General features: G+C 35.6%; 1 protein-coding gene across 3 annotated transcripts in view; it reads right to left on the bottom strand.

The window, feature by feature from the left end:
* Positions 1-25,450, bottom strand: part of Sp4 (Sp4 transcription factor) — a 90,586-nt gene that overhangs the window by 9,090 nt on the left and 56,046 nt on the right. For all 3 annotated transcript variants that reach the window (XM_013024048.1, XM_013024046.1, XM_013024047.1), the window contains exons 4-5: positions 20,841-21,069; positions 11,705-11,904 (exon numbers count right to left, since the gene is read on the bottom strand). In XM_013024048.1, coding sequence (XP_012879502.1) covers positions 11,705-11,904; positions 20,841-21,069 — 429 coding nt within the window. The remainder of the gene's footprint in view (positions 1-11,704; positions 11,905-20,840; positions 21,070-25,450) is intronic.

The following is a 25,450-nucleotide window of genomic DNA, read 5'->3' on the forward strand; positions in this document are numbered from 1 at the left end:
GTCTCTGAGCTTCTTTTGCTCAAAACTAGTACACTACCACCTGAGCTACAGTTCTACTTTCAGGTTTTTTTTGGTAGTTTACTGTAAAAAATCCTCAGATCTTAGTCTCCTGTAGCTAAGATTACTCCAGTTCATTTTTTATTTCCCCAATCTTCTTCCTCTGTTTTTCAAATTTTCTAATTTCTAGTGATGTTATTTCAACCTCACTCACCCTTTCCTCTTTTATTTGTCTATTGAGCACCTGACACTTTTTTACTTTGAATACTGTATCTTTTTCAATTAATTTCCACCTAGTTCCCCTCTCTCCTCTCTGTATGTGCGTCCGTGTATGCACACATTCACACGTATTTGCACCAATAGCAGGACTTGAACTCAGAGCCTGGGTCCCGGGTCCTTAACTGTTTTGCTTGAGGGTATTGCTCTATCACTTGAGCCATATCTCTTTTTCCAGCTTTTTTTGGGTAGTTAATGGGTTACATGTGTGAACCACCATCAGTGCCCAGTTCCTAATTCTATTTTAAGAGTTCCAACTTCTCTGCTGAGAATTTTTTCCTATGAATTTGATTATGTTTACTTCTATTCCATGAAGCATGGAACATAGATACTTCTCAGTCTTACAAACTTCAAAATCTGGATCATTTTGGTATTTGCTGATTTTCTTTTCCTTTGAGAAATAGTCAACTATACTTGGTTCATAAAATGTTCAACAACTTTGGACTGTATTCTGGACATTTGGATATTATGTGTGGAGACTATAAGTCTACTAAAACAACGCTGGAAATTGTGTGTGTGTGTGTGTGTGTGTGTGTGTTACAGCAGGCAAATCAGTCCATATATTCAGATCAACATTTCATATTGCTTTCTTAAAGCTGCCTTGTTGTTTCAACATCAATTCATTTTACAAAGGCTTTGATATGGGAATTAGGTGTTGGTATTTTTGCAATGGTTCTTTGTGTGTGTCCTATGCACACATACAACTCTAAGTTGAGACCAGAACTTCTTGGTTTACATACAGAATATGTGATCCATTTTTCTTTGTCTCCAAAATTTCCTCCACACATTCTAACATGCTTTCTTCCCTTTATCTGGTTCCTATAGTCACCCAGCCAGATTTCTCTGAGGCCTCCTATACTACGTTATACTTACAGTATATATGGGATTAGCTTTGAAGGAAAAATTATATAAGGGAAAAATGACAACCCTCCCACTTAAATTAACTGAGAAATAAAAGTCCCATTTCCTGGATACTCTAGCACAGATCTGAGTATTTTAAAAGATTTTTAGGGTTTCTATGCTGAAACTACTGCAGTACAGTCTTCAAATTACACTGGCGTTGAAGCACAAAGGCTCTTGCTTGTTTTTCTAGCTAGATACAGGAAGCTTCTCCTACCATTTTTTTTTCCTGTCTGAATCTGCTATGCAGTACAAGATCAAACCTGATAGACAAAGAAGGGAGAAAAATCTGTGAAACTAATCTCAGTTGTGCACTTATTCTAGTTTGATTTTATTGCAATTGTGTGATATTGCTTACCTTTCACCATCATCTAGATACTTAAAAATATCACACTCTATCCAGAGTTTTTTTGTATTTAATGCAAACAGTCTGAGATAGATTTATCAATTTTGGCTGAGATTCAAAGGCACCAGTTTTGATATTAACTAAACATCTATATAAAACAATTCTAGGGGGCTGGGAAGGTAGCTCAATGGTAGAGTGCTTGCCTTGCATGCATGAAGCCCTGGGTTTGATTCATCAGTACCACATAAGCAGAAAAAGCCAGAAGTGGTGCTGTGGCTCAAGTTGTAGAGCGCTAGCTTTGAGCTGAAGAGCTGAGAGACAGCTCCCAGGCCCAGAGTTCAGGTCCCACAATCGACAAAAAGAATAAATAAATAAATAAGTAATTCTAGACTAAAACTTTAATACAACCAATAGAGTTTCAGTTTTAATCTATTCATACATAGTTCTCCATATTTAGAAATATAGAAATTCCAATCTTTCATGTCTGCTTAAGTTTATAATCAGTGGCAATGACAAATTTACACATGTTTATATGAAGCTATATTTTGAATACAATAATTTGTTACCACATTTTATGAAATAATATCATTACAGTACATGAAAAACCCATTTTCAGTTGTACAAAAGGTTTTAGATTGCTATTTTAGAGTTTTTCTTAGCTGGTGTGAAAGAACTAAATACATGGTTGAAGATGTAACCTTGTTTTATCATCATCAGAAAACAGACCTAGACTATCTATTGTTCAGCAAAGAATGAATGACAAATAAGTAGTCCAGTAAGTGTGCAATGTTTATAACAAAATATTCAAAAAAGTTAAAACTATACTAATAGATGAACATATCAAATATTTACATTTATTTCAAATTATATTCATTTGGTAATATCATTTTTAACTATTATGATTAATATATTTATGATTTAATACAGCAATATAATCATAACTGTTCATTTGTTCGCCCCATCAAGAAACCTGTTAGGCGAAAAGGGGGTGGTGGTGAAATCTATAACAAGAAGAATAGGGAAGAATGTCATCAACAAAACAATTTCATTGCTCTTTCTGAAAACTAGAATAGAAATGATCAAACAAGGGAACATCTTCAAGCAGAGTCAACTTGTTTCCTGCAGAAAGTTATAAACTCTAGGGCATGGCTTAAATGGCAGAGTGTCACTCTAGCCAGAAACCAGGTCGTGAATTCAAACAAACAAACAAACACAACGGACAAAATTGCTTTTCTTTATGTTAGCCAGCATCTCACAATGTTTTCCAGCAACCAAGGGAGTAAACTGAGAAAAATGAAAATATGAGCTCTTGAGAGCCAAAAAGAGATCCAAACCAGGAAAGGTAAGTCTCAAGCCTATAATCTTAGCTACTCAGGAGGTTGAGATCTGAGACTCTAGGTTTGACACCAGCCTAGGCAGACAAATTCAAGAACTTCTTATCTCCAAGTAACTAACAAAAAGCTAGAATTAAAGGCACATCTCAAGTAGTAGAGTGCTTGCCATGAACCATAAAGTCAAGCAAGAGCATGAAGCCCTGTGTTCAAGCCCATTACAAAAAAAGAGAAAAACCTCAAGATTACAACTATCCAATAAATAATACCATAGAAGAATCAGTCCAAGCCCAATAAGAACCATGGCACAACTCTACAATAAGGGCAAAGTATGTGAAATTGATTACTTTTGAAAAAAAATAACTGAAGGAGAAAGGTGATGAAGACAATGAAAGAATAAAAAAGAAATTAAGAAACCAAGAAACCTAAAACAGTACATTCATGGTCACAATGAAAATATTTGCTAATTTGCTACTTCACTAAGCAGAGATTAGTGCTTAGTGAAGAAAATACAAGCATTTTAATTTCAAGAGAAAGAAATGGAAAACTTTTAGATGAGAAACATTCAGAGGTAACAAGGATGGGAAATGAAGGACACATGGTAACATTCACATTATAAAGTGGTGAATCAAGAGTACTGTTAGCCCTGCAAAACATTTTTTTTTTTGGGGGGGGGGGGTTGGTTGGTTGTGTGGCTTCAACTCTGGGCCCGGACACTCTCAGCTCTTCAGTTCAAGGTGAGTGCTCTACCATTTGAGCCACAGAGCCACTGTCTTTCCTGCCCAGGCTGGCTTTGAACCACGATCCTTAGATCTCAGACTCTTGAGTAGCTAGGATTACAGGCATGAGCCACCAGCCCTGCAAAACATTTTATTTAACAATTTTTCTTTCTTTTTTTGTGATGTTGGATCTCAAACCCAGGACCTTATGCATCCTAACACATTCCACCACCAACTTACATGTCTTTATCCAATACAAAACAACAGTGCCTTCAAATGCTGCAAAACACATTAAATTCTTAACTCTTAAAACAATTAAGTCAATAGGCAGTGACTAATAATAAAGATATAACCTTTAATATATTATTTATATATGTGATAGTCCTCAGAGGAAAAACAAAATGCAGAAATTGTTCAAGGCTTGTGATCCTATCCAAAAAATAAAGAGCAGAAGGAATGACATGTGGCTCAAGAGATAATCCATGTCTAGTATGAGGTTCTAAGTTCAATTCCCAGTACTGGGGGAAGGAAAGTTTTTTCCTGGAGAGAACAGGAAATGGAAAAAGAGCTTCCTCACCACTGTAAGGTCTTTTACAAAATTTGATTTTTTAAAATTTTTTTGTCAGTCATGGGGCTTGAACTCTGGGCCTGGGGTGTTGTCCCTCAGCGCTTCAGCTCAGGGCTAGCACTCTACCACTTGAACCACAGGCATCACTTCTGGTTTTCTGGTGGTTTCTGCTGCCTGGGCTGGCTTGGAATGTGATTCTCATATCTCAGCTTCCTGTGTTGCTGGGATTACAGGCATGAGCCACCAGCGCCCAGCAAAATTTGATTTTTTAAAGTATGCACACATGTATCATTTTGAAGAACTCACATTTTCTTCTAAAAGTAAACAGATCTTCATTATTTTCAGCAGTGATTAATAGCAACTCTTTTATTCATTTATTTTGAATCAATGTGTTTGTACTGGTAGTAGAGGCAAGATATTAAATAGTCCTTGCCATGAATAATCAAGGTTTCAGTATATATTCTTTGCTTAATGAACATTTATTTCATATTGATTTCAACAAATAAGCACTTAGAAACCACCACACATTTGTAAGTATGCTGATACTTAGCAAACGGATAAATTTTTTAGCATTACCATGTTTTGTTCAGGCACACAGGCAGGCACTCAGTTAAGCTACATCCCTAGTCTCTAACATGTTTTAACTAAATAACTTCGTAACAATAAGCATAAATTTAATTCTGAATTATCAGGCTACTAGATGAACAATGATATGGATTAATGATCATATTTTTAAAAACTCAAATCAGTAATATTTGGTATATCTAAACCCTTTAATAAATTGTTTTATGTTTTGTGAGTGTAGATGTGTGACTTAGAGGACTTTATAAACTTCTTTTTCCCCTGAAACATAATGATGCAATCACAATGCGACTTTACAAATCAAACAAGTGTTGATTTTTTTTTTTTTTTGGCTTCTCTGACCTACCTCTCTGTTAACCAAGGGAGAAACATTGCATCTTCTCATATGGATATAAAGGACAATGCTTTTCTAGAACAAACATATTCACATCATATTTGCCAATGAGTAGTGAGGTGACTAGAAGCCCCAGATAATATGGAAATTTTTTTATGTTTTTCAGAAGTTCATAGTTTTTTGGGGGGCGGGGGGGTCTGGTCGTGGGGCCTGTACTCTGGGCCTAGGCGCTGTCCCTCAGCTCTTCAGCTTAAGGCTGGCGCTCTACCACTTGAGCCACAGTGCCACTTCTGGCTTTTTTTTCTGCTTATGTGGTGCTGAGGAATCGAACCCAGGGCCTCAGGCATGCAAGACAAGTGCTCTACCACTGAGCCACCTTCCCAGCCCAGAAGTTCATAGTTTTAAGTATAATGATAACTAAGGAACTGAGCAGTAGACTAATACTCATTTGAATGTCAAACTGCATAATGTTATAGTTATGATTTGTAATTGACATACTTTTTCCCTTTTCTGAAATTATTTTCTTTCTCTCTTCCATCCCTCCCCCTTCTTTTTCCTTCCTTCCAGGACCTTGTCATACCAGGCAAACTCTCTACCACTGAGCTCCAACCACAGCTCTCTTGAGACTATTTTCTAATCTTTATGTGGAGCTATTTTTTTTTAAATTTCACACCTTTGTTCTTATAATCAAATGAACTAGTACATTCATGTTTATTGAATGCACGGTAGCCTATTAAGAAAATATTGGTTTTAATCTTCCTTTTATTCCACATGTACCCACGCAAATGTTAGCCTAAGTCAAAATTTATTCAAATTAATTTATTCAGAAGTCAAATAATGAATATGAACCAGACATGTTCTCAATAGAGAGGGTGAGAGTTCAGATCTAAAATTTTTTTAAAATTCCCTACCACATGTCAAAACTTAATATAGCATGAAGGAATTAAAATAGTATGATACTGGAATAGGAACTGACAAGTATATAAAAGCTTCAAATGCCAGTAAATGGAAATGAGGTTTTTTTCTTCGTTGTTGTTTTTCTTTTCTTTTTGCCTTGCTTGTTCATTTATCTGTCTTTGGGAGGGTAAGAGGTGGACACAAAAATGGAGGGATAAAGGGTGAACAAATCAATAGTGGTACCCACTAGACACCATATTGAAAATGAACTACACAACTTGTGGGTGGGGATGGGAGAGAAAGACTGAGAGAAAGCAAGGGAAGGGGTAGTAACATTGTGGGAAAAGAAATGTACTTTTTAACCTAACTTCTATAACTGTTAGTCCTCCATACACCTTTATAATAAAAAATTAAAAAATGTTTATTTAAAGCTTCAAAATACAGAACTCAGAAAATGAGCCATACGTAATAGGGTGTAGTATATCAGAAAAGTGTTGTTATAAATTGATTGGAATAAATTAGGATATGGTTTTCCATGGCAGGCAAAGTGGCTCAAGTCTGTAATCCTAGCTATTTGGGAGTTAGAGATTGGGAAGATCATGGTTTGAAGCCAGGCTGGGCAAATGTTCATAATACCTCCTTCACAAAGAAAAGGCTAGGCATAATATGTGGTGTTACTACCATCCCTGATGCTGGGGAGGTATAAAGTGAGAGGAAAAGTGAGACTTTATCTGGAAGTAACTAAGGCAGAGGACCAGGATGGGACTCAAATGACTGAGAGCCTGTCTAGTGTACACGGTACTTGATTTGAACCTCAACTACCACAAATAAGAATTTTACAAAAGGGAAAAATGGTTTTCAATACAGAAGAAAAATAATTTAAAAATACTTGTAATTTAACTTTATCATAATTATAAAAAAATCAAATACAAGCAATGAGATTGATCAGTAATAGTCTCAAAACAACAACAAGAACAAAACCTTCAAAACCAAATAGAATCATCATAGTAGAATTCTACTCAATCCTTTAAAACATCAAAACTTCTCAAACTCTTCCATTAAATAGAAAGGGAAGGAATGATAACAAATTCATTCTATAAAGCAAATATTAAAATGTAACAACAAAAAAAGAGAATTACAGACCAAGATCTTTGTTGAATACCAACGTAAAAATTCTCAGTTAAATTCTTGCCAACTTCATTCAATAGTATCTTTAAAAGAACATAAACCATAATCAGGTTTGTTTCATCCAAGGGAAGCAAGGATGCTTCAACATATGCCAATTAATAAATGTAACACATTACATAAACAGAACAAAAGTAAAAAAACACACACACACACACTACATAACCATCATGCTAGTAGCATGGCTCATCTGGTAGAGTGCAAGCCCTGAGCATAAAAAGCCAAGTAAGGAGCAAGAGGTACAGTGTTCAAGAACTGCTACTGTATTAAGGGTAAAAAAATAAAAATAAAAAAATTAAATGATCTTATTTGACACAGTAAAAGCCTTTGACAAATTCAATGCCCTTTTTTATAATAAAATTTTTAAAGAAACTAAAAACAGAAGGAACTTAATAAAGGTTATATAAAAGAAACCTAGAGGAAAAATTAAAAAAAAAACTAGAGGAAAAATAATTTCCCCTAAAGTCAGAAAGGAGTTAAGGGTGTCTACTCTCCCTATTCTTTTTCAATGTGGTATTAGAATTCCTAGCCAGAGAAATAAGCCAGAAGAAAGAAATAAAGATTGAAATAGGCAGAGAATAGACTCTACAGATAACACCAAAAACTTCTAGATTTGATGCCTTCAGCAACACAGCAATATGTAAAATCAATACCTAAAAAAAACTAGCTAGTCTATAAACCAACAATGAATAGGCTTAAAGAGAAATCCAGAAAATAGTTATATTCAGCAACAATAAAACACCTAAGTAATTAACTTAGCCAAGGAAGTCAAAGACTTCTACAATGAAAAGTATAAAACCTTAAAGAAAGAAATTGAAGACACCAAAAGATTGAGAGACACTCAATGTCCATGGAGTGACAGAAGAGTACTGCCAAAAACAACCTACAGATTCAATGTAATATACATTGAAGTCCCAATGTCATTCTTAACAGAAACAGAAAAATCAAACCAGAAATTAATATGGACACATTAAAAAACCCTTAATAGCAAAAGGAATTCTGAGTAAAAAAAAGCAACATTGGAGACATCACAAACCAGACTTCAAATTATACTATAGAACCATAATAACAAAACCAGTCTGGTACTGGCAGAAAAACAGACCTAAAGACCAATGGAACACTAGAAAAGACCAGGAAACCAAACCACACCTCTACAGAACCATCTAACTTTCAACATATGGTGCTCGAAAAACTGATTATCCAATTGCAGGAAACTGATTGACCCTTACACCTCCCTGTACAAAAATCAAATTCAAAAGGATAAAAGATCTTTAAATTAAGATCTGAATTTGTAAATCTAATACAGGAAAACATTGGGGAAATCTTGGAAGTTACAGGCACAAGTGTTTATTTGCAGTATAGAACTTCAAGTGCCTAGAAAATAAGAGTAACAATTGGTAATTGAGACTGCATCAAATTAAAAAGCATCTGTACAAAAAAGAAAACAATTACCAGAACCAAAAGACAACCTACTGAATGGGAGAAAATCTTTACCAATTATTTAACAGATACTGGATTAATATCCACAATAAACAAAAAACTCAAATTAAACAGCAAAAGAACAAATAAATTACCCAACTATTAAATGGGCAAACTAACAGTTTTCACAAAAGAAATACAAATGGCTGATACATGAAGAAATGTTCAAAATCCTTAGCTACAAAGGAAATGCAAATTAAAAACCACATTAAAACTCCATCTCATCCCATCAGAATTGCATCCATCAAGAAAACGAACAACAAATTTGGCAAGAATGAGAAGAAAAGGGATATTTGCTTGTACAAATGTAAAGTAGCACAACTATTACTGAAATCAGTACAAAGGTTCTTCAAAGAACTAAAACTAGACCTACCTTATGCCCTTGCCATACTACTATTGTGTATCTGAAGAAATGCAAATCATACATGAATGATACTTGCAGAGCCATGTTTATTGCAGCACTGTTCACAATAACCAAAGGATGGAATTGGCTGAAGTGCTCAACAACAGATGAATGGGTAAGAGACATGGTACAAATAAACCATAGAATATTATGTAAACATAAAGAAAAATGGAAGGAAATTGAGAACATCATGTTGAACAAGGTAAGCCAAACTTTGTTTTCATTCACATGGAGAAACTAGACCTAAAGAACATACTTATCAATATGCATATATACCACACACATGCACATGCGCACACACAAATTTATACACACACACACACACAGAATTTGATTGCAACTATTGATGTAGGAAGATAACAGAAAAAAAGATGGAGGATGAATGCTGCAAAGAAAGATGGAGGATGCAAGTTTCACTGCAAATGGCTTGAGAAATGTCAATGAAAGCTGTCAATAAAAATTTCAGGAGGGGCAGGGGGGAAAGAAAGCAAAAGGGAGGATTATTCTGAGCAAAATATAATATATGTAGCTCTAAAATAGTGAAAGCCTTTGGTGTAATTAATATACACTTTAAAAAGAAAGTTCAAGAACATGAAATAGATCAGATGGGAGGAAGAAGGGCTAATGAAGAGGGTAAATTGGTGTAAATATGGTCAAAGTAATATATTTGCATGTATGAAATACAGCAATGATGATAGAAGGATAGGGGAGAGTAAGGATAATGTACAGGGTCACACTGTTTACATGTGTGGAAATGTCACAATGAAAACCCCATTTAACAACTAACATATACTAATAAAACTAAAACTAAAAATTCATGATGTTTAAGAAAAACAAGCAAAAGGAAAACTTCATAACGCTATCAGAAGAAAATGTTGTTTTTTTTTAAATTTCAAAAAACAAACCCAAAAAAACCCACTGGGTGCTGGTGGCTCATGCCTGTAATCCTAGCTACTCAGGAGGCTGAGATCTGGGGAACAAGGTTCAAAGCCAGCCCAGGAAGGAAAGTCTATGAGACTCTTATCCTCCAATTAACTATCAGAAAATTGGAAGTGACATTGTGGCTCAAAATGGCAGAGTGCTAGCTACCATTGAGCAAAAGAGCTCATGGACAGTCCCCAAGTCCCAAGATTAAACTCCACAACTGACAAAAAAAAAAAGTCCAAAAACACTAAAACACTTAAAAAAATAAAATCGAAGGTTTATATCTAAAGTGTGAAACCTTTATATGACAAAAGATAATACAAACATAGGGTAAAACTGTAACATATGAATTATATAAATAAGAAAAAGAAAGGAATGAAGGCTTGGTACAGTGGTAGCATTAAACTAGCAAGTGAGAGGAGCTGAATTCAAATATCAGTACCATTTAAAAAAAACAACAAAAAAAGAGAATGCAATCCAAATGAATAAGAAACAGAATAATGAGCAGAAAATAATGAAACTAATACACACATTACAAGCTGCTTCATCTCACTGATAATCACTAAAAGTTCAAATTTTAAAAAATAGGAATCATATTAATTAGACAAAAACTTCTGAGATCTGACAAGCCTGGTGAGCATACAGTTAAGTGGAAACTACTAATCACACTAGCAAGGTAGAGATTATAAACTAGTCACTTTAGAGACTCTCTAGCTATTATCTATAACCGAACTGATAGATTTCTTATGATTCAATAAATAATTCCACTTCATATGCATGTTTCCTACTTTCTAGCAGCAAAATACTTAGCAACAGCCTTAATAATGTGGGCAATAGATTAACAGTAGTCATGTGATTTAATATTACAAAGCTTCTTATTTTCCCCAACACTGGGGATTAAATTCAGGGCCTCATGTTTGCCCAGCTGTCTTGCTCACAACTAGTGCTCTACCACTTGAGCCATAATTCCAGCCTAGAATTATTTTTTTAGTTATTATAAAAGTACGTGCAGAGCCAGACAGGATTTTTGCTAGTTAACTAGAGACTTGAGTCTTGCAGATAATTCTCCCAGGCTGGTGTTGGACCTGGATCTTACAGGTCTCAGTCTCCTGTGTAGCTAGAATTACAGATGTGAGCTACTGGCACCTGGCAGAATACTTCATCACTCTTAAAAGAAATGCATACATGCAACAAACATAAATGAACTTACATAAATCTCAAACCATAGTTAGTAGAATTATTCTGTAATAAATCATTTATGTAACATTTCATAATCCACACAAAATATTCTTTTATATAGATTCATGATAATGTGTGCAGGTAGTAAAAATATACTGAAAAGTTGTATTCAATACTGACTATGTAAAGTAAGTTGTTTTACCGGAAAAAAAAAAAACAGAAAATATAGTATCCACAGCTGCCAATCTGTGTAACAGTCAGATGCCTATATGCTATATGAGTCTTGGTATTTTGATGAATTTTCTGGATTTGTAAAGGCCAAAAAGAAACCCAAGTTCATCATTAACATCATAATGCAATTTCATTCTTATCTATTTAAGCAATTCTAGGTCATGTAAAAAGGAGTATATAATGTATCTTAAGACATTAGTTTAAAAAAATTTTATCTTCAACATCATTATAGTGAATTCTTTTGTTTCAATTTGCCTATTTCCAATGTAATAGCTAACCTACCACTACAACTTTCCTGGGAGCACTAGAAAAAATGAATAAAAAGGTACAAGGTGTAAAATAAAGCAACTAACCTGTATGGGTTCTTCTATGTCTCTGAAGCTCGTCACTCCTTGTGAATCTTTTGCCACAAAACATCCAGTTGCATATAAAAGGCCGTTCCCCAGTATGCCAGCGGAGATGTGCTCGGAGGTGAGATGTTTTGCCATAAACTTTCCCACACCCTTCAATATGGCAGATATGTTGTTTCTTCTTTCCTGGTTCATTACTGCCCCTAACAAAAATAACAACACATTCATTACACTTTCCAAACTGGGCTTCTACTTCTCAAAAAAATAAAAGGGACTTAACAGGATTAAGTGATGCTTTTCTGGATAAGGTTGATCATAAAGCAAGTACGAAGTCTGAAAACTTTAAATTAGAAGAAGAAAAAAAGAGAGCTGAGTACTCAACTCAAAACTGCCATTAAAATATACTGACCTCAGAGCTTATGTTTACTACAGAACATATTCGTTCCCTAGTAAGCTTTTCCCTTGGTTATTTTTTAGACTGGGTTTCTCTAGGTAGCTCTGGCTATCCCTGGACTCACCATCCTCCTTCCTCGAAGGTCCTCCTACTCCTTCCTCTGAAGTTTTTAAATATAGCCATGCCCCACCACATCCAGCTAAAATAATTTCTTTAAACTTGTCAAGCCCTTCAAAGTTTCCTCTAACATACCAAAAGCATGGCTAATTCCAATCAAAAGTGTAGAGTTTTACTTCTAGCATGATAGAGTAAGGAGTTCCACAGACTGAATTTCCCAGCAAAAGTGGTGAAAATTATAAAACAACAAACAAAAATACCATTTAAAGTATCTGGACATGAGCCCAGGAACAAATAACAGCAAACAAAAACTTTAACAGCTCTGGGTAAGTACAGTGAAAGTCTGTGGCTCTAAATCAAGACTTATTCCTTGCCTTGTCTCTCCAATGTCCATGACAGGGGAAAATTATAGAATGGTGTGTACCCAGGAACACGTTTCCCTTCCTCCTAATTCCCAGTCAGAGGGGTATCTCCCTAGGAGGGGCAAAACATAGCATTTCTATACTACCCCCAGGCACCTTGCTAAGGCTAAGTTCCAGGTGAGTGTGACTCAAAGTATGACTCCCTCTTCCACCCAGCATCCAACCCAGGGGCATAAATTCTACTTTGGCTGTGGCATAATAAAAGTGCTATGGGTGGTCAGGTGCTGGTGGCTTACATGTGTAATCATGAACTACTCAGGAGGGTGAGATCTGTGGGTCATAGCTCAAAGCCAGCTCACACAGGAAAGTCCATGAGACTCCATCTCCAATTAGCCACTAAAAACCTTAAGGGGAACTGTGGCTAGCCTTAGGGAAAAAAACCCAAGGACAGAGCCCAGGGCCTTGAGCACAAGCCTCAGAACAAGCACAGAAAAAAACAAAAATGTTATGGTTAAGGTGGGCCGTGGCCTGTTCAAGTCACACAATAAGAGTTTCTAAGATGGGAGAGCTCTATTTCTGCCCTTGCAATAGCCCTGCGGCAGCCTTACTACTCATTTTCCAAGCACTCAGTTCCTAGAACAGAGTGCTACTCAGAAATGTGCTACTGTCTAGTCTCTAGGTCTGAGAAACATGACTCAGTACTTATAGCCAGAATGAGAAGCATACCATCAGAGCTCCAAGTCTTTCCCAAAAGGAACTAATACTTGCAACAAAACTGAAACAAAGGTGAAGAAGTTCAAGCCAAAGAGTGCTTTCAAAACAAGTAAATTGTCATAGAAAGTATCTGGGGAAAGATTTATAGGTTCTTTGGACATCTGGCTAAATTTTAGATTGGACAGTTAGCCAGATAGAAGCATGGGAAGAAACAGGAGGAATAAGCTCTAGGGAGAAACAGAATAAATGCCAAACACAGATTCTTAGAGGTCAATAAAATAAACTTCAGTCGGGGGGGGCGGAAAAAAAGGGAAGAGTTACTTAATTGAATCACAAAAAAGGGAAAGTTACCACGAGCCTTAAAAAAATTAAAGGTTATAAACGTTTTACAACATTATGCCAATAATTTAGGTGAGATGGAACAATTCATAGAAAGGCACAATATTTACTAAAGAAAAGGACATCCAATCAAACCAAACTTAAGAGACTGAATTAATCATCACAACTACCTATAAGAAAAGTCTAAAATCAACTAAAAATAGCTCTACTGGTGAATTCCAAAAATATTTAAAACAAAACTTGTTCAAAATATAAAACTACAACCTCCTGAAAATTCCAAGGACTTAGCAAATAGGAGAAGCCACAAATGGGATTACAAAGACTAAAAAGTTTCAACACAATTAAGGATACAGTAACTAAACTAAAAAGACAGTGTAAGGGAAAAATCATTGCCAGTTAAAGGTCTGACAGGGCTCAATAACCAGAAAATGCAACTCATTGAAAGGAAATCAAAAAATGAAACCCCCAAAGAATAATTAATAAACAGGCAAGCCAGGCACCAGTTGCTCATACCTGTCATCCTAGCTACTCAGGAGACTAAGAGTTGAAGTTGGTGGTTCAAAGCCAGCCCAGGCAGAAAAGTCCATGAGACTCTTATCTCCAATTAATCACCAGAAAACAGAAGTGGCACTGTGGCTCAAAGTGGCAGAGTGTAGCCTTGAACAAAAGAGCTCAGGGACAATGCCTAGGCCTTGAATTCAAGCCCCACAACTAACCCCCACCTACCAAAAAACAAAAGAACTAAATAGATTCCTCTCAGAAGAAGTTTGAATGGTCAATAACACATGAAGAAATGTTCAACATCTCTGGGTTATAAAGGAAATACAAACCAAAACCATACAAATTCTATCTCACTCCAGTAAGAAAGGCCATTATCATAAGTACAAACAACAACAAATGCTGGCAAGGATGCAGTGGGGGAACTCTATTGCACTGTTAGTGAGAAATGTAGATTAGTGCAACCACTATAGAAGGATACAATAAAAACACTTGCATACCCATTTTCATTGCTGTGCCATTCACCATAGCCAAGTTATAGAAATGACCCAGATGTCCTACAATATGACTGATTTTATATACACACATACATGTATATAGGAATATATACATGTATGTGTGTGCATATATATATATATATATGCATTTTATTCATCCATCAAGAAGAATGAACAGATAAGGGCACATTTTCTCTCATGTGGAAGTTAGATATAAAATATAAACATACATGAAAGCATATACTGGGTCATATGCATATATACTAATCGAACTCACTAAAATATGGTATATTCAGGGGTAGATACCAATGGTGTATTTTCTTTGAACAATTAACATACAGCTTTAAAAAAAGGAATAGCAGGGAACTGAAACATGTCTTCTCTGAGGGGAGTAGAACTTAAAGGGGGGGCAGTGGGGAGCAGATAAACACAGACAGGAATGGTGGGCAAATGAAATTATAATACTCAATGAACATATGTGAAAATGGAACCAGGTAACTTGAGGGGGTAGGCAGGATTGGGAGAGATAGAGAAGAATGATGGAACAATGACACTGATAAAAAAAAAAAAAAAAAAAAAAACCTAGGAAGTGGTGCTGTGGCTCAAGCGGTAGGTAGAGCACTCACCTTGAGCTGAAGAGCGCAGGGGCAGTGCCCAAGCCCAGAGTTCAAGCCCCATGACCAACCAAAAAAAAAAAAAAAACAAACTGACATGTTATGTGGTATATAGATAAAATGGAATTCTATGCCTCCATCAGAAAGAATGGCACTGCCCCATTTGTTAGGAAATGGAAAGACTTGGAAAAATTATACTAAGTGAAGTAAGCCACGCCCCAAGAAATATAGGTCCCATGGTTTCTTTTATTTGCAATAACTAGTAGATGTCTAGGACAAGCAGAAAAGATCAAAAGCTATGTACATATGAATATATAAGATGATGTTAAGTGAAATGAATCCAAGACAGGGGACCTAAGTGGTTTTATCTTTCTTGCTATTGTTTCTAACATACTTACAATGTACTATGTGATTTTTTTGTTTCTTTTGTATGCTCTTTCCCCCATGGTATAACCCCTCTTTTCATTGTATTTGATTCCAGTGCCCTGCATCTTGTATATACACTTTTCTAATTTGGGGAGGGGAAGGGAAAAAATAAAATGCTTAAATAGGGTTACAGGTTGACCCACTGTAACAATGAGATGTACAAGACACTATGTTGAAAATGAACTTTACAACTTGTGGGGGAAAGGAGGAGAGGAGTTGGGGAGAAGGGTAGGGAAGGGATGGTAAGGGAAAAACAAAGGAGGAGGTAACAATTCTGTAGGCTATTTTTTCAATAAAAAACATATTTAAAAAAATGACAGGTTAAATAGAAACTTCTTTGTACAATTAGAGATAATACAAATAAACAAATGAATACAATTTGAAAAAAGAAAGCTAAAAGGAAAATTTTCCAAGCAAGAACAATTCTTTTCAGATGACCAACAAGGCTACTAACAAATGAGAAACTTGTGTGGTTCTAGAGATAATATGAGGAAATAAGAGTTTACAATTCATGAAAGTCAAACAAATTTGTTCAAAATAAATATTACCAAGACGTGTTAACAAATAAAACACACCAAGAATAGTTCTGAATAAAGGCAAAGTCCAGGCCCATCTGCAGGTACTGTTCTGAGTTTAGGACACATAAAAAACTACAACAACTAAACAGTCTCAACAGAGATACAATATAGTACAATAGTGATTTGTCCATGGTAGAATTATGGGATTTTTAAATTTTGTCTATGCTTTAATTTTTGCAATGAATAGATATTAATTTTTTCATAAGAAAACTGCAAGTCTCAGAATGTTCATAATTCTAAGCCAGGTACAATGCCAAGTGACTATAGCTCTAGTCTAGCTACCTTTTGTAGGGAGAATTGATGGGAATACTAAACCCAGGGTCTCAAATATGCTAGGCAAATGTTGTACCACTGAGGCACAATGTCACCCTTTACCAGCTAGACAGGAGACTGCCAAATTTGAGGCCAGCCTAGGTACCACAGGCAATACAGCAAGACCTTGTCTCATTAAAAAAAAAAAAAGAAGTTACATGTACAAGGTGACAGAAAACAAAGATTAATAACACTTATCTTTCTTAATAATATGAAGAAATGTTAAGATTTAAGTTTAAAAAGGAAGATACACATGCTGAGTGCCAGAGACTCCAGCCTGTAAGCTTAAACACTCAGGACACTGAAACTTCATAGTCTGAAGCCATCCCAGGCAGAAAAGTCCATGAGACTATCTACAAAATAACAAGCATAAAAGTAGTGTTGGAGGTACACTTTAAGTGGTATAGTGGCAGCCAAGTAAGCATAAGGTCTTGAATTCAAACCCTGGTACTGGAAAACATATATACATATGTGTATATGTACGTATATATGTGTGTAGATGGATTTATGTATGCATATATGTATGTATATACATACATATATACATACATAATATATATACATTGAGACCTATGATTATACAAAAAAGTTGTTTTTCAGTACAGATTGTCTATTTTTCTATATATTCCAAGTAAGCTGCAATTACATAGTTTAGAATTTTCAAAAACAGCAGAGAACATGTCCTACATAACTCATTCTAAAAAGCCATATTCCTATCATTAAAACCAGAAAAAGATATTACAAGAAAAGAAAAACGACAAATTCTATTTCTTAATAATACAGACTCAAAAATCCTGAACAAATACTAGCAAGCTAAGCGGATGTGGTGGCTCATGCCTGAAAACCCAGTCTTCGGGAGGCTGAGGCAGGCTGATTATGAGAGCCAACCTGGGCTACATAGTGAGACCCATTTCAAAAAATAAAAGAACAAAAATTAGCAAACAGAATCCAGCATATAAAAAAGAATTACATGCCATGACCAACTTGGATTTATCTCAAGACTGCATAAATGCTCTCACATGGAACAATCAATTAATGTAATGTATAATGATGTAATAAAATACCAAAATGCACATGTTTCTAATAAATGCAGGAACGCATCTGATGCAATTAAATATTCTTATGATTTTAACAAAAGTGGGTTTTTTGAAAAAAAAGTCAACAAAACATGAAAAGAAGAGATCTTTCACAACTTGATTATGGACCTCAGGGCAAATCTTACATTTAAAAGAAGAATTGGGCCGGGCGCTGGTGGCTCAAGCCTGTAATCCTAGCTACTCAGGAGGCTGAGATCTGAGGATCGCGGTTCAAAGCCAGCCCGGGCAGGAGAGACTGTGAGACTCCTATCTCCAATAAACCAAAACCGGAAGTGGCGCTGTAGCTCAAGTGGTAGAGCGCTCGCCTTGAGCTGAAGAGCTGAGGGACAGCGCCCAGGCCCAGAGTTCAAGCCCCCACGACCGACAAAAAAAAAAAAAAAAAAAGAAGAATTGATGCCTTTCCCTAAAATCAGAAACAAAAGAAGGATGTGTATTTACGTTCCTTGTACATAACATTGGACTGGAGATCCTAGACAAGCCAATTAGGCAAAAGGAAAAAAACAACTGACATTCTCCAGAGTGAAAAGGAAGTTAAAATAAAACTGTCTCAATTTACAGATATCATTATCTTACATACAGAAATCCTAAGAAAAGTACTAAAATGAAAAACTAGTCAGAAGGTACAAGATATAAAATTCAACAAAACAAGAATATTTTCTGTACACCTGGAATAAACCAAATCAAGAAAACAGTTGTATGCATAATATTGAGAAAAATATCAGAAACAAGTTTAATAAACATGAAAATTTATACTCTAAAATCTAAAAAGTATTAATGAACTAAGTAAAGACAAGTAAATTTCCATGGAGCAAAAGATTATTACTGTTAATCACCCAATGGAACAACAGCTTCAATATAATTTACACCAGAATCCCATCTAGCATCTTTGTAAAAACTGAAAAGCTAATGCTAAAATTCACCTCATTTGCAAAGGCTTCAAAACAGTTCAAATAGCTGGGTGCAGGTGGCTCACGCCTGTAATCCTAGCTACTCAGGAGGCTGAGACCTGAGGATTGCAGTTCAAAACCAGCCCGGGCAGGAAAGTCCCGGAGACTCCTTATCTCCAATAAACCACCAGAAAACCGGAAGTGGCGCTGTGGCTCAAGTGGTAGAGCGCTTGCCTTGAGCTGAAGAGCTGAGGGACAGCACCCAGGCCCAGAGTTCAAGCCCCACAACTGACAAAACAAAAAACAACAAAAAAAACAGTTCAAATAATTTGGAATAATAGCAAAGTGGAATGATTCATATTTCCAGACTTCCAAAGTCACTACAAAGACAGGCAGTATAGCACTAGCATAAAGAAAGACATATAGATCAAAGAAATGGGATTCCGAGTTCAGAAATATACCCCATGTGTATATTGTCAACTAACTTTTACAAGGGTGCCAACATTACTTAATGTGGAAAAGATAGTCTTTTCAATAAATGCTTTTCAATAGATTTTTACCTTACACCATGCACAAAATTTAACCAGGAGTCAATCAGAGATCTAAATATAAATTAAAAACTGTAAAATACTCAAAGCAAGGAATTTTCATGACAGATTTGGCAACAGAATCTTACAATGACACCAAGAGCAGAAGCAATTAAAGGGTGAGGGGAGGAAAAAACCCTGCATTTCTAGAACTTTTGTTCTTCAAAGAACAGTATAAAGACAGTATGCAGACACTTACACAATACAGACAGTATCTGCAAACTATTGTAAGGGATTTATAGAAAAAAATAACAATTCAACAATTTTAAAACAATGTAATTAAAAAGGGAAAAGGGATCTTATCATGTATTTCTCCCAAAAATACAGAATTGATCAAGAAGCACATGAAAAGATGCTCAATCATCAGGAATGCTTAATCAAAAGGCAAATGCCAATGATAACACACTGAAATGCCACTTTCTGGTCCACTGTTATGACTGTAATAAAAAAAATGACAAGAACCAGCAATGGTATAGAGAAACTAGAACCCTAACTTGGAAGGTAAAATGGTTCAGCTGCTTTGGAAAAGTCACAGAATTGTTAAAATATTACACAAAGAGTTTCCACATGATTCAGTAATTCCATCCCTTGATATGTACACAAAAGAAATGAAAATGGTCATGACCACACAAACACTATTGTGTTTTCATAACACTATTGTGTTATTCATAATAGTCGATAGGGGAAAAAATGTCCATCAAGCAATGTGATAAAATCCTTTATGTCTATAATATTGTTAGTTAATAAAGATCAAGTAGTGATCAAATTATCATATGGCTGAAAGCTGAAAATACATGCTAAATGAAAGATGCCAGTCACAAAAAAACACATACATAATTCCAATTATATGTAATGTCCAGAACAGGCAGATCTATAAATGAATAAAAGTTTAAAGTTAGTAGTAGCCTAGACCTGGGAGAATTGAGGGACATATAAATAAAATGGTGAAAGATGTAGAAGTCTGTGAATATATATTTATTTTTATTTATTATTTTTGAGAGGTTGCTGATTCTGGGACTTGAACTCAGGGTCTGGGCAGTGTTCCTGAACCATTTTGCTCAAAGCTAGTTCTCTATCACTTGAGCCACAGCTCTATTTTTGGTGCTTCTGGTGTTTGATGGTTAATTAGAAATGAGAATCATGTACATATATATGTATGTATGGATGGATGGATGGACGGACGAATGTGCTGGTCCGTGGCTTAAAATTCATGGCCTGGGCACCAACTCTGAGCATTTTTGCTCAAGGATATCACTCTACCACTTGAACCATATCTCCATCTTGGCTTCTGTGGCATTAATTGGAGATATGTCTCAGAGTTTCTTGCTGAGCTGATTTTGAACCTTGATCCTCAGATTTCAGCCTGAATAGCTAGGACTACAGGCATGAGCCACCAGTGTTCAGAATCTGAGTACTTTTAAAAACACCAAATTATATGCTTCAAATAGGTAAATGATATGGTATACGAATTAGTTTTATATCATAATGATGTTTAAAATGTGTAACTAGTAAAATAAGTAAAAAAGAAATCCACTTCAAAAATGTAAGAAGCACAAATAGAGTACTCAAATCACTTCTGGAATAGCTCAACATAACTTCCTTCATAAAGTTATATTTTAACTTCAGGGCTAAAAAAGAATGAGTTATCAGTAATCAAAGTATGTAGAAAAAGACTTTATGGTTTCAAGAGAGGAAGAGTTGAAAACAGAGTATTTACCTTCCTTCTCCTTCCCTACAATTAGGACATGAACAAGCAACTCTTCGAAGCCTCTTGCCAGGTTGCACCTCTTGATCGGAAGTCTGCTGGCCTTGCTGCAAATGCACTTGCGTGAGTTGGTCAGGACTAACAGCACCTATCGTTGCATTAGCAATTCCTCCAACTGCCACCGTTACAGGAGCTATAGTAGCTTGCTGGACTTTCACTCCATCTTGTCCTTGCTGCTGACCTAACGAGGAAGGAAAAAACAGAACAGTGTAATGTTTTCTATTCTTATGAATAGACAAAACAAAATTCCATGTGGACAATTTAAAGGTAACAAACTTGCTCTAATGATAGGTGGAATATACAAAAGTAAACTTCCTAAAATGCACTATTCCTACTTTAGTAGCTTAGGTTGCCTCTTTCTCTACTTGATAAGACTATATAAAAGAAAAACATCAGTTTCCTTGTGACTTGATTTTTCTCCATCTGGAAAATAAAATTCATGATACTTGCCACATACTTACCTCACTAAAGTGCTGTAAGTATGCATAAGAAATGAGACAGTGGGATTGAGGATGGAAATGTTACATAATACAAAGCATCATTACCATGTCTGCAGTAAATAATGTATCTCATTTATAGCAATTAAAATGAAGGAGTCCAAAGGAAGCTAAACAAAAGATGAAGTTGTATGTTTTTCATTTCTAAATATCCTTTATTTATTTATTTATTGGTCATAGATCTTGAACTCTGGACCTGGGCTCTGTCCCTGAGCTCTTCAGCTCAAAGCACTCTACCAATTGAGCCACAGCGCCACTTCGTTTTCTGGTGGCTAATTGGAGATAAGATTCTCACGGATGTTCCTGCCCAGCCTGGCTTTAAAATGCGATCCTCAGATCTCAGCATCCTGAGTAGCTAGGATTACTAGCCACTGTTGCCCAGCTAAATATCTTTATTTAAGCAAACATCTCTGAGTCATTCTTTTAGTATGCACATAGTTAAGTGTCTTATATTTTATTTTTTTGAAAGAGGGTCTCACTAGGCTGGCGGTTCAACTCTCAATCCAGTTACCTCAATATTCCCAGTTAAGAGTTTATAGATATGTATCGTCATACATGGTCTAAATGGATTTTTATATGCAAATTATCAATGACATTATAGGTAGCATTAGAAAAATAAAAGACATCTGGAATATTATATATAGCCTGTGTTTTATAGCATTCATCTCTCAGGATAGTACATACTAGCCTGGCTTCTTTATTGAGGAATATGAGAAACTAATGTATAACTAAAAAAAAATCCTGCATGGCATAATCGTATCTTAAAGTACAACTAGCTGTGCCTTACACTCACTCTTTTTCCTATACTTAATCCCCCATCGGGTGTGTGAATATGAAGTAGGTGAATAGAATGAAAAGAAAACATCAATTCATGAAGAAGTGTTCCTATCTCAGAGATTTGATGTAAGAAATAAATAAATTAATATTTATTGATTCCATGACAAAGAACATACATGCTACATATTATTATCATTAGTACTACAAGGATAAAATATGCTACCAGAAACTTATGGGTGCAGGGTATAAAATAAAAGGGCTTGTTTTAAAGCTGCATTAGGAACACTTAAAACATATGGAGCAAATAAGTAAAGACAGCAAAAATTACTAAGTAAGGAAATAGAACATACATTATTTTCTAAATAAAATTAAACCTCTTGTTTTCCTAGTCAACGTAATCTCAACCTTCTCTATGAACCTACAGGACTCTGAACTTTTTGGTGTCACCTGTAGTTAAAATGAAATTACAGCCATCTACAGGAATTATTTTCATGATCTCCCCCACTCCCAACATACAGATAGCAAAAATCTGTAGATGTTTAAGTCTCTTACATAAAATGGCATAATATTTGCATATAAAATATAGACAACATCCTCCCACTACTTTAAACAGCTTACATATGTACTACATGATAAATTCTGTTAGTTGTTATACTGTATTGCTCAGGGAATAATGACACAGTTTTCATTGTAGTTGGTTAAATATGAGGATATACAACCTGCAAAATGTAAAAATATGTATCTTGTCATTGCTTTAGTAAAAACAGATATATTTCAGTTCTTTTATGAAAGTTTATATTTTTGTTCATCTTTGAGTTGGCATGATGTGATAACCAGGCAATGTAAATGATATCTGAAGTTGTGAATTCATAACTGTACACTTGGAAATCCTGTTTTCTCATCTCTAAAAAGAGTCACATTGAATTTGGTAAAATTTCTGTCCTCTATCTAATTTAAAGAGTTGTTTCTGAAGATCAAGTTGCTTCAATGCACCTTTGAGCAAGTATGACCTTGGGTAAAGCAAATTATTCAAACCAGCTGGGTACCCAAAGCTCAGTGTTATACATACTCTCTCTATACTCAGTTCTGAATGAGCATTATAAAGTCTTTACAGTGTGATCCTTAGGGAGACCAAGTATTTTTGTAAGTTGGTAAGTATTCCTTACATCCTTAAGTCATGAGGTATTTTCTTTTTTTTTTATAAGAGTAGTTAGAAAATTATGCTAATTTTTTTTAGTCATGAGGTATTTTCAATCAATTTTTTTCCAGCAATTGTTCACTCAACAGTTCATCTTCCCTTCCAAATTGCATTATTAACTTAACACAGGACCTATGCTGTGTTAAAAGACTGCTTAAGGTTCTCTGATCCAACAGATTCCTCCCTACCCTTTGATCATTTCCTTAACTAACTCCAAGCCTCTATATTATGAACACTTATTTTTTCAAGGTTAAATAATTTGACAAATTCTTCAATAAATAGGAGGAAAATTATATTTGAGTTTACATATTTAATCCTCACAGTGGTAACATCTTCACCTAGTTGTCCCATGAACAGCTCAAATTCAATATACTAACATCCATTGATTTACATTGCTACTAATAAGCCATACTAAGACCTGAAAGTACTATTTAGATTCAGTTTTACCAAGCTCTCAGCCTGTACCATGTATTAGCCTTTTCCTTGATCATTGTTCCTGATATTCACCTGTCCCTGAAAAACTCAAGCCTGAATCTTCTTTATCTATCTCTGTATCACTACTTAAGTTTTGTCTCATTTGCCTTAAATTACCATGTTCTTTTTTTTTCCTTATCCACTTCTGTGTGAAGTGCCATGAAAGCAGGATTTGCCATTCAATAAAGAAGTTTATGAATACAATGCATCCTGATCAATGTCACACCTCTCTTCCTCCCTCATCCCTCTCAATCCTATCCCTTCCCTCAATTTTCTTAGTTTTGAAAAACATGCATCAAATTTTATAACTGCATTCTCTCTATCCTCCCTTCACTTATCTACCCTTCATCCTCTTGATCTCCCTCTCCATTCTTGAGTACCCATTTCTAGGGTTTATTTTGTTGGACTGTAAGATAGTCCTTCTAAGAAATTATACTGTTTTGAGCTCTCCCCTGAAGGTCATATGCTATGTACACTTGGATAGGACCCCAAAGTGTTTATAAATTAAGTCTGGGCAGAAAGCTTGGCTACATCCTCACTGATATATCAAACACATAATAAATAAATGGAAGCTCCCAAAAAAGGTCAAATATGATGGCTTAAGCCTATAGTCCTACTTACTTGAAAGGGAGAGATGGGGGAAGAGGAGAATTGAGAAGTGAGACCCAGAACAAAAAGAATTAAACATGAATCCAGCTCAACCAAGAATTGAGACCCAGAGCACAAAGAAATTTACACAAGTCTAGCTCATCCAATGGGTGGGCCTGATGGATGGTACACATTATTACCTAGCTACAGGGAAGTACAATGGCTGAATGCAGTGGTATACATCTGTCATCCCTAGAGATGTAGAAAGAGAGGAGCACAAGTAAGAAGATTATAGCTTAGGCTGGCCCAAGCATAAAGTGAGAACCTACCTCGAAAATAACTAAGGCCAACAGGGGCTAGAGGCATGTGTCAAGTGGCTGCCTGCCTGCCTGCCTGCCTAGGAAGTGTCAGGCTCTGAGTTCAATCCCTACTATCCTAAATAAATAAGTGAACAGATAAATAAAAACAAATAAATTATCTTCCAATCATTTTTATAAATGCCCATTTCCATAAATGCTATCCTTAAGATATTATTATTACCTCTACACAAAATCTTAATGTATTTTTTAAGCTATTATTCATTAAATCCAAGGACTTTGGAGTTAAAAAGGTGCTTCTGCAGAGTAGTGCTTACATTTATGTTATCTTTCTATTACCAAAATCATTACCCTAATCCTGGCCCTTGGTATTTTATGCCTTTCCCGGCTCAAATGTACCCTTCCAGAGAAGAACAAAAACATGCTGCTGCCAGAAAAATTAAGTGCTGTTCTGATCACAGCGCTTCCACGCTCAAAAACTGTCAATGATTCCCCACTGAGTAAAGTCTGGAAGTCAAAGCACTCCACTACAAGGTCTAGTTCCTGGCTCACAGACTTCTCCTTAATGCCATATTCAATGTACATTTTCTCATGAGTATTATAACAATGCTTTGCTGTATCTGACATCCATCCCTCTTGAAACTCAACTCTGTTTGCTAACTTTCTACCTACCCAGGAACCTGCTCACTGGTAGCTCATTCCCCTGTCCCC

This window comes from Dipodomys ordii, unplaced genomic scaffold (assembly GCF_000151885.1).
Source record: "Dipodomys ordii isolate 6190 unplaced genomic scaffold, Dord_2.0 Scaffold72, whole genome shotgun sequence".
NCBI lineage: Eukaryota > Metazoa > Chordata > Mammalia > Rodentia > Heteromyidae > Dipodomys > Dipodomys ordii.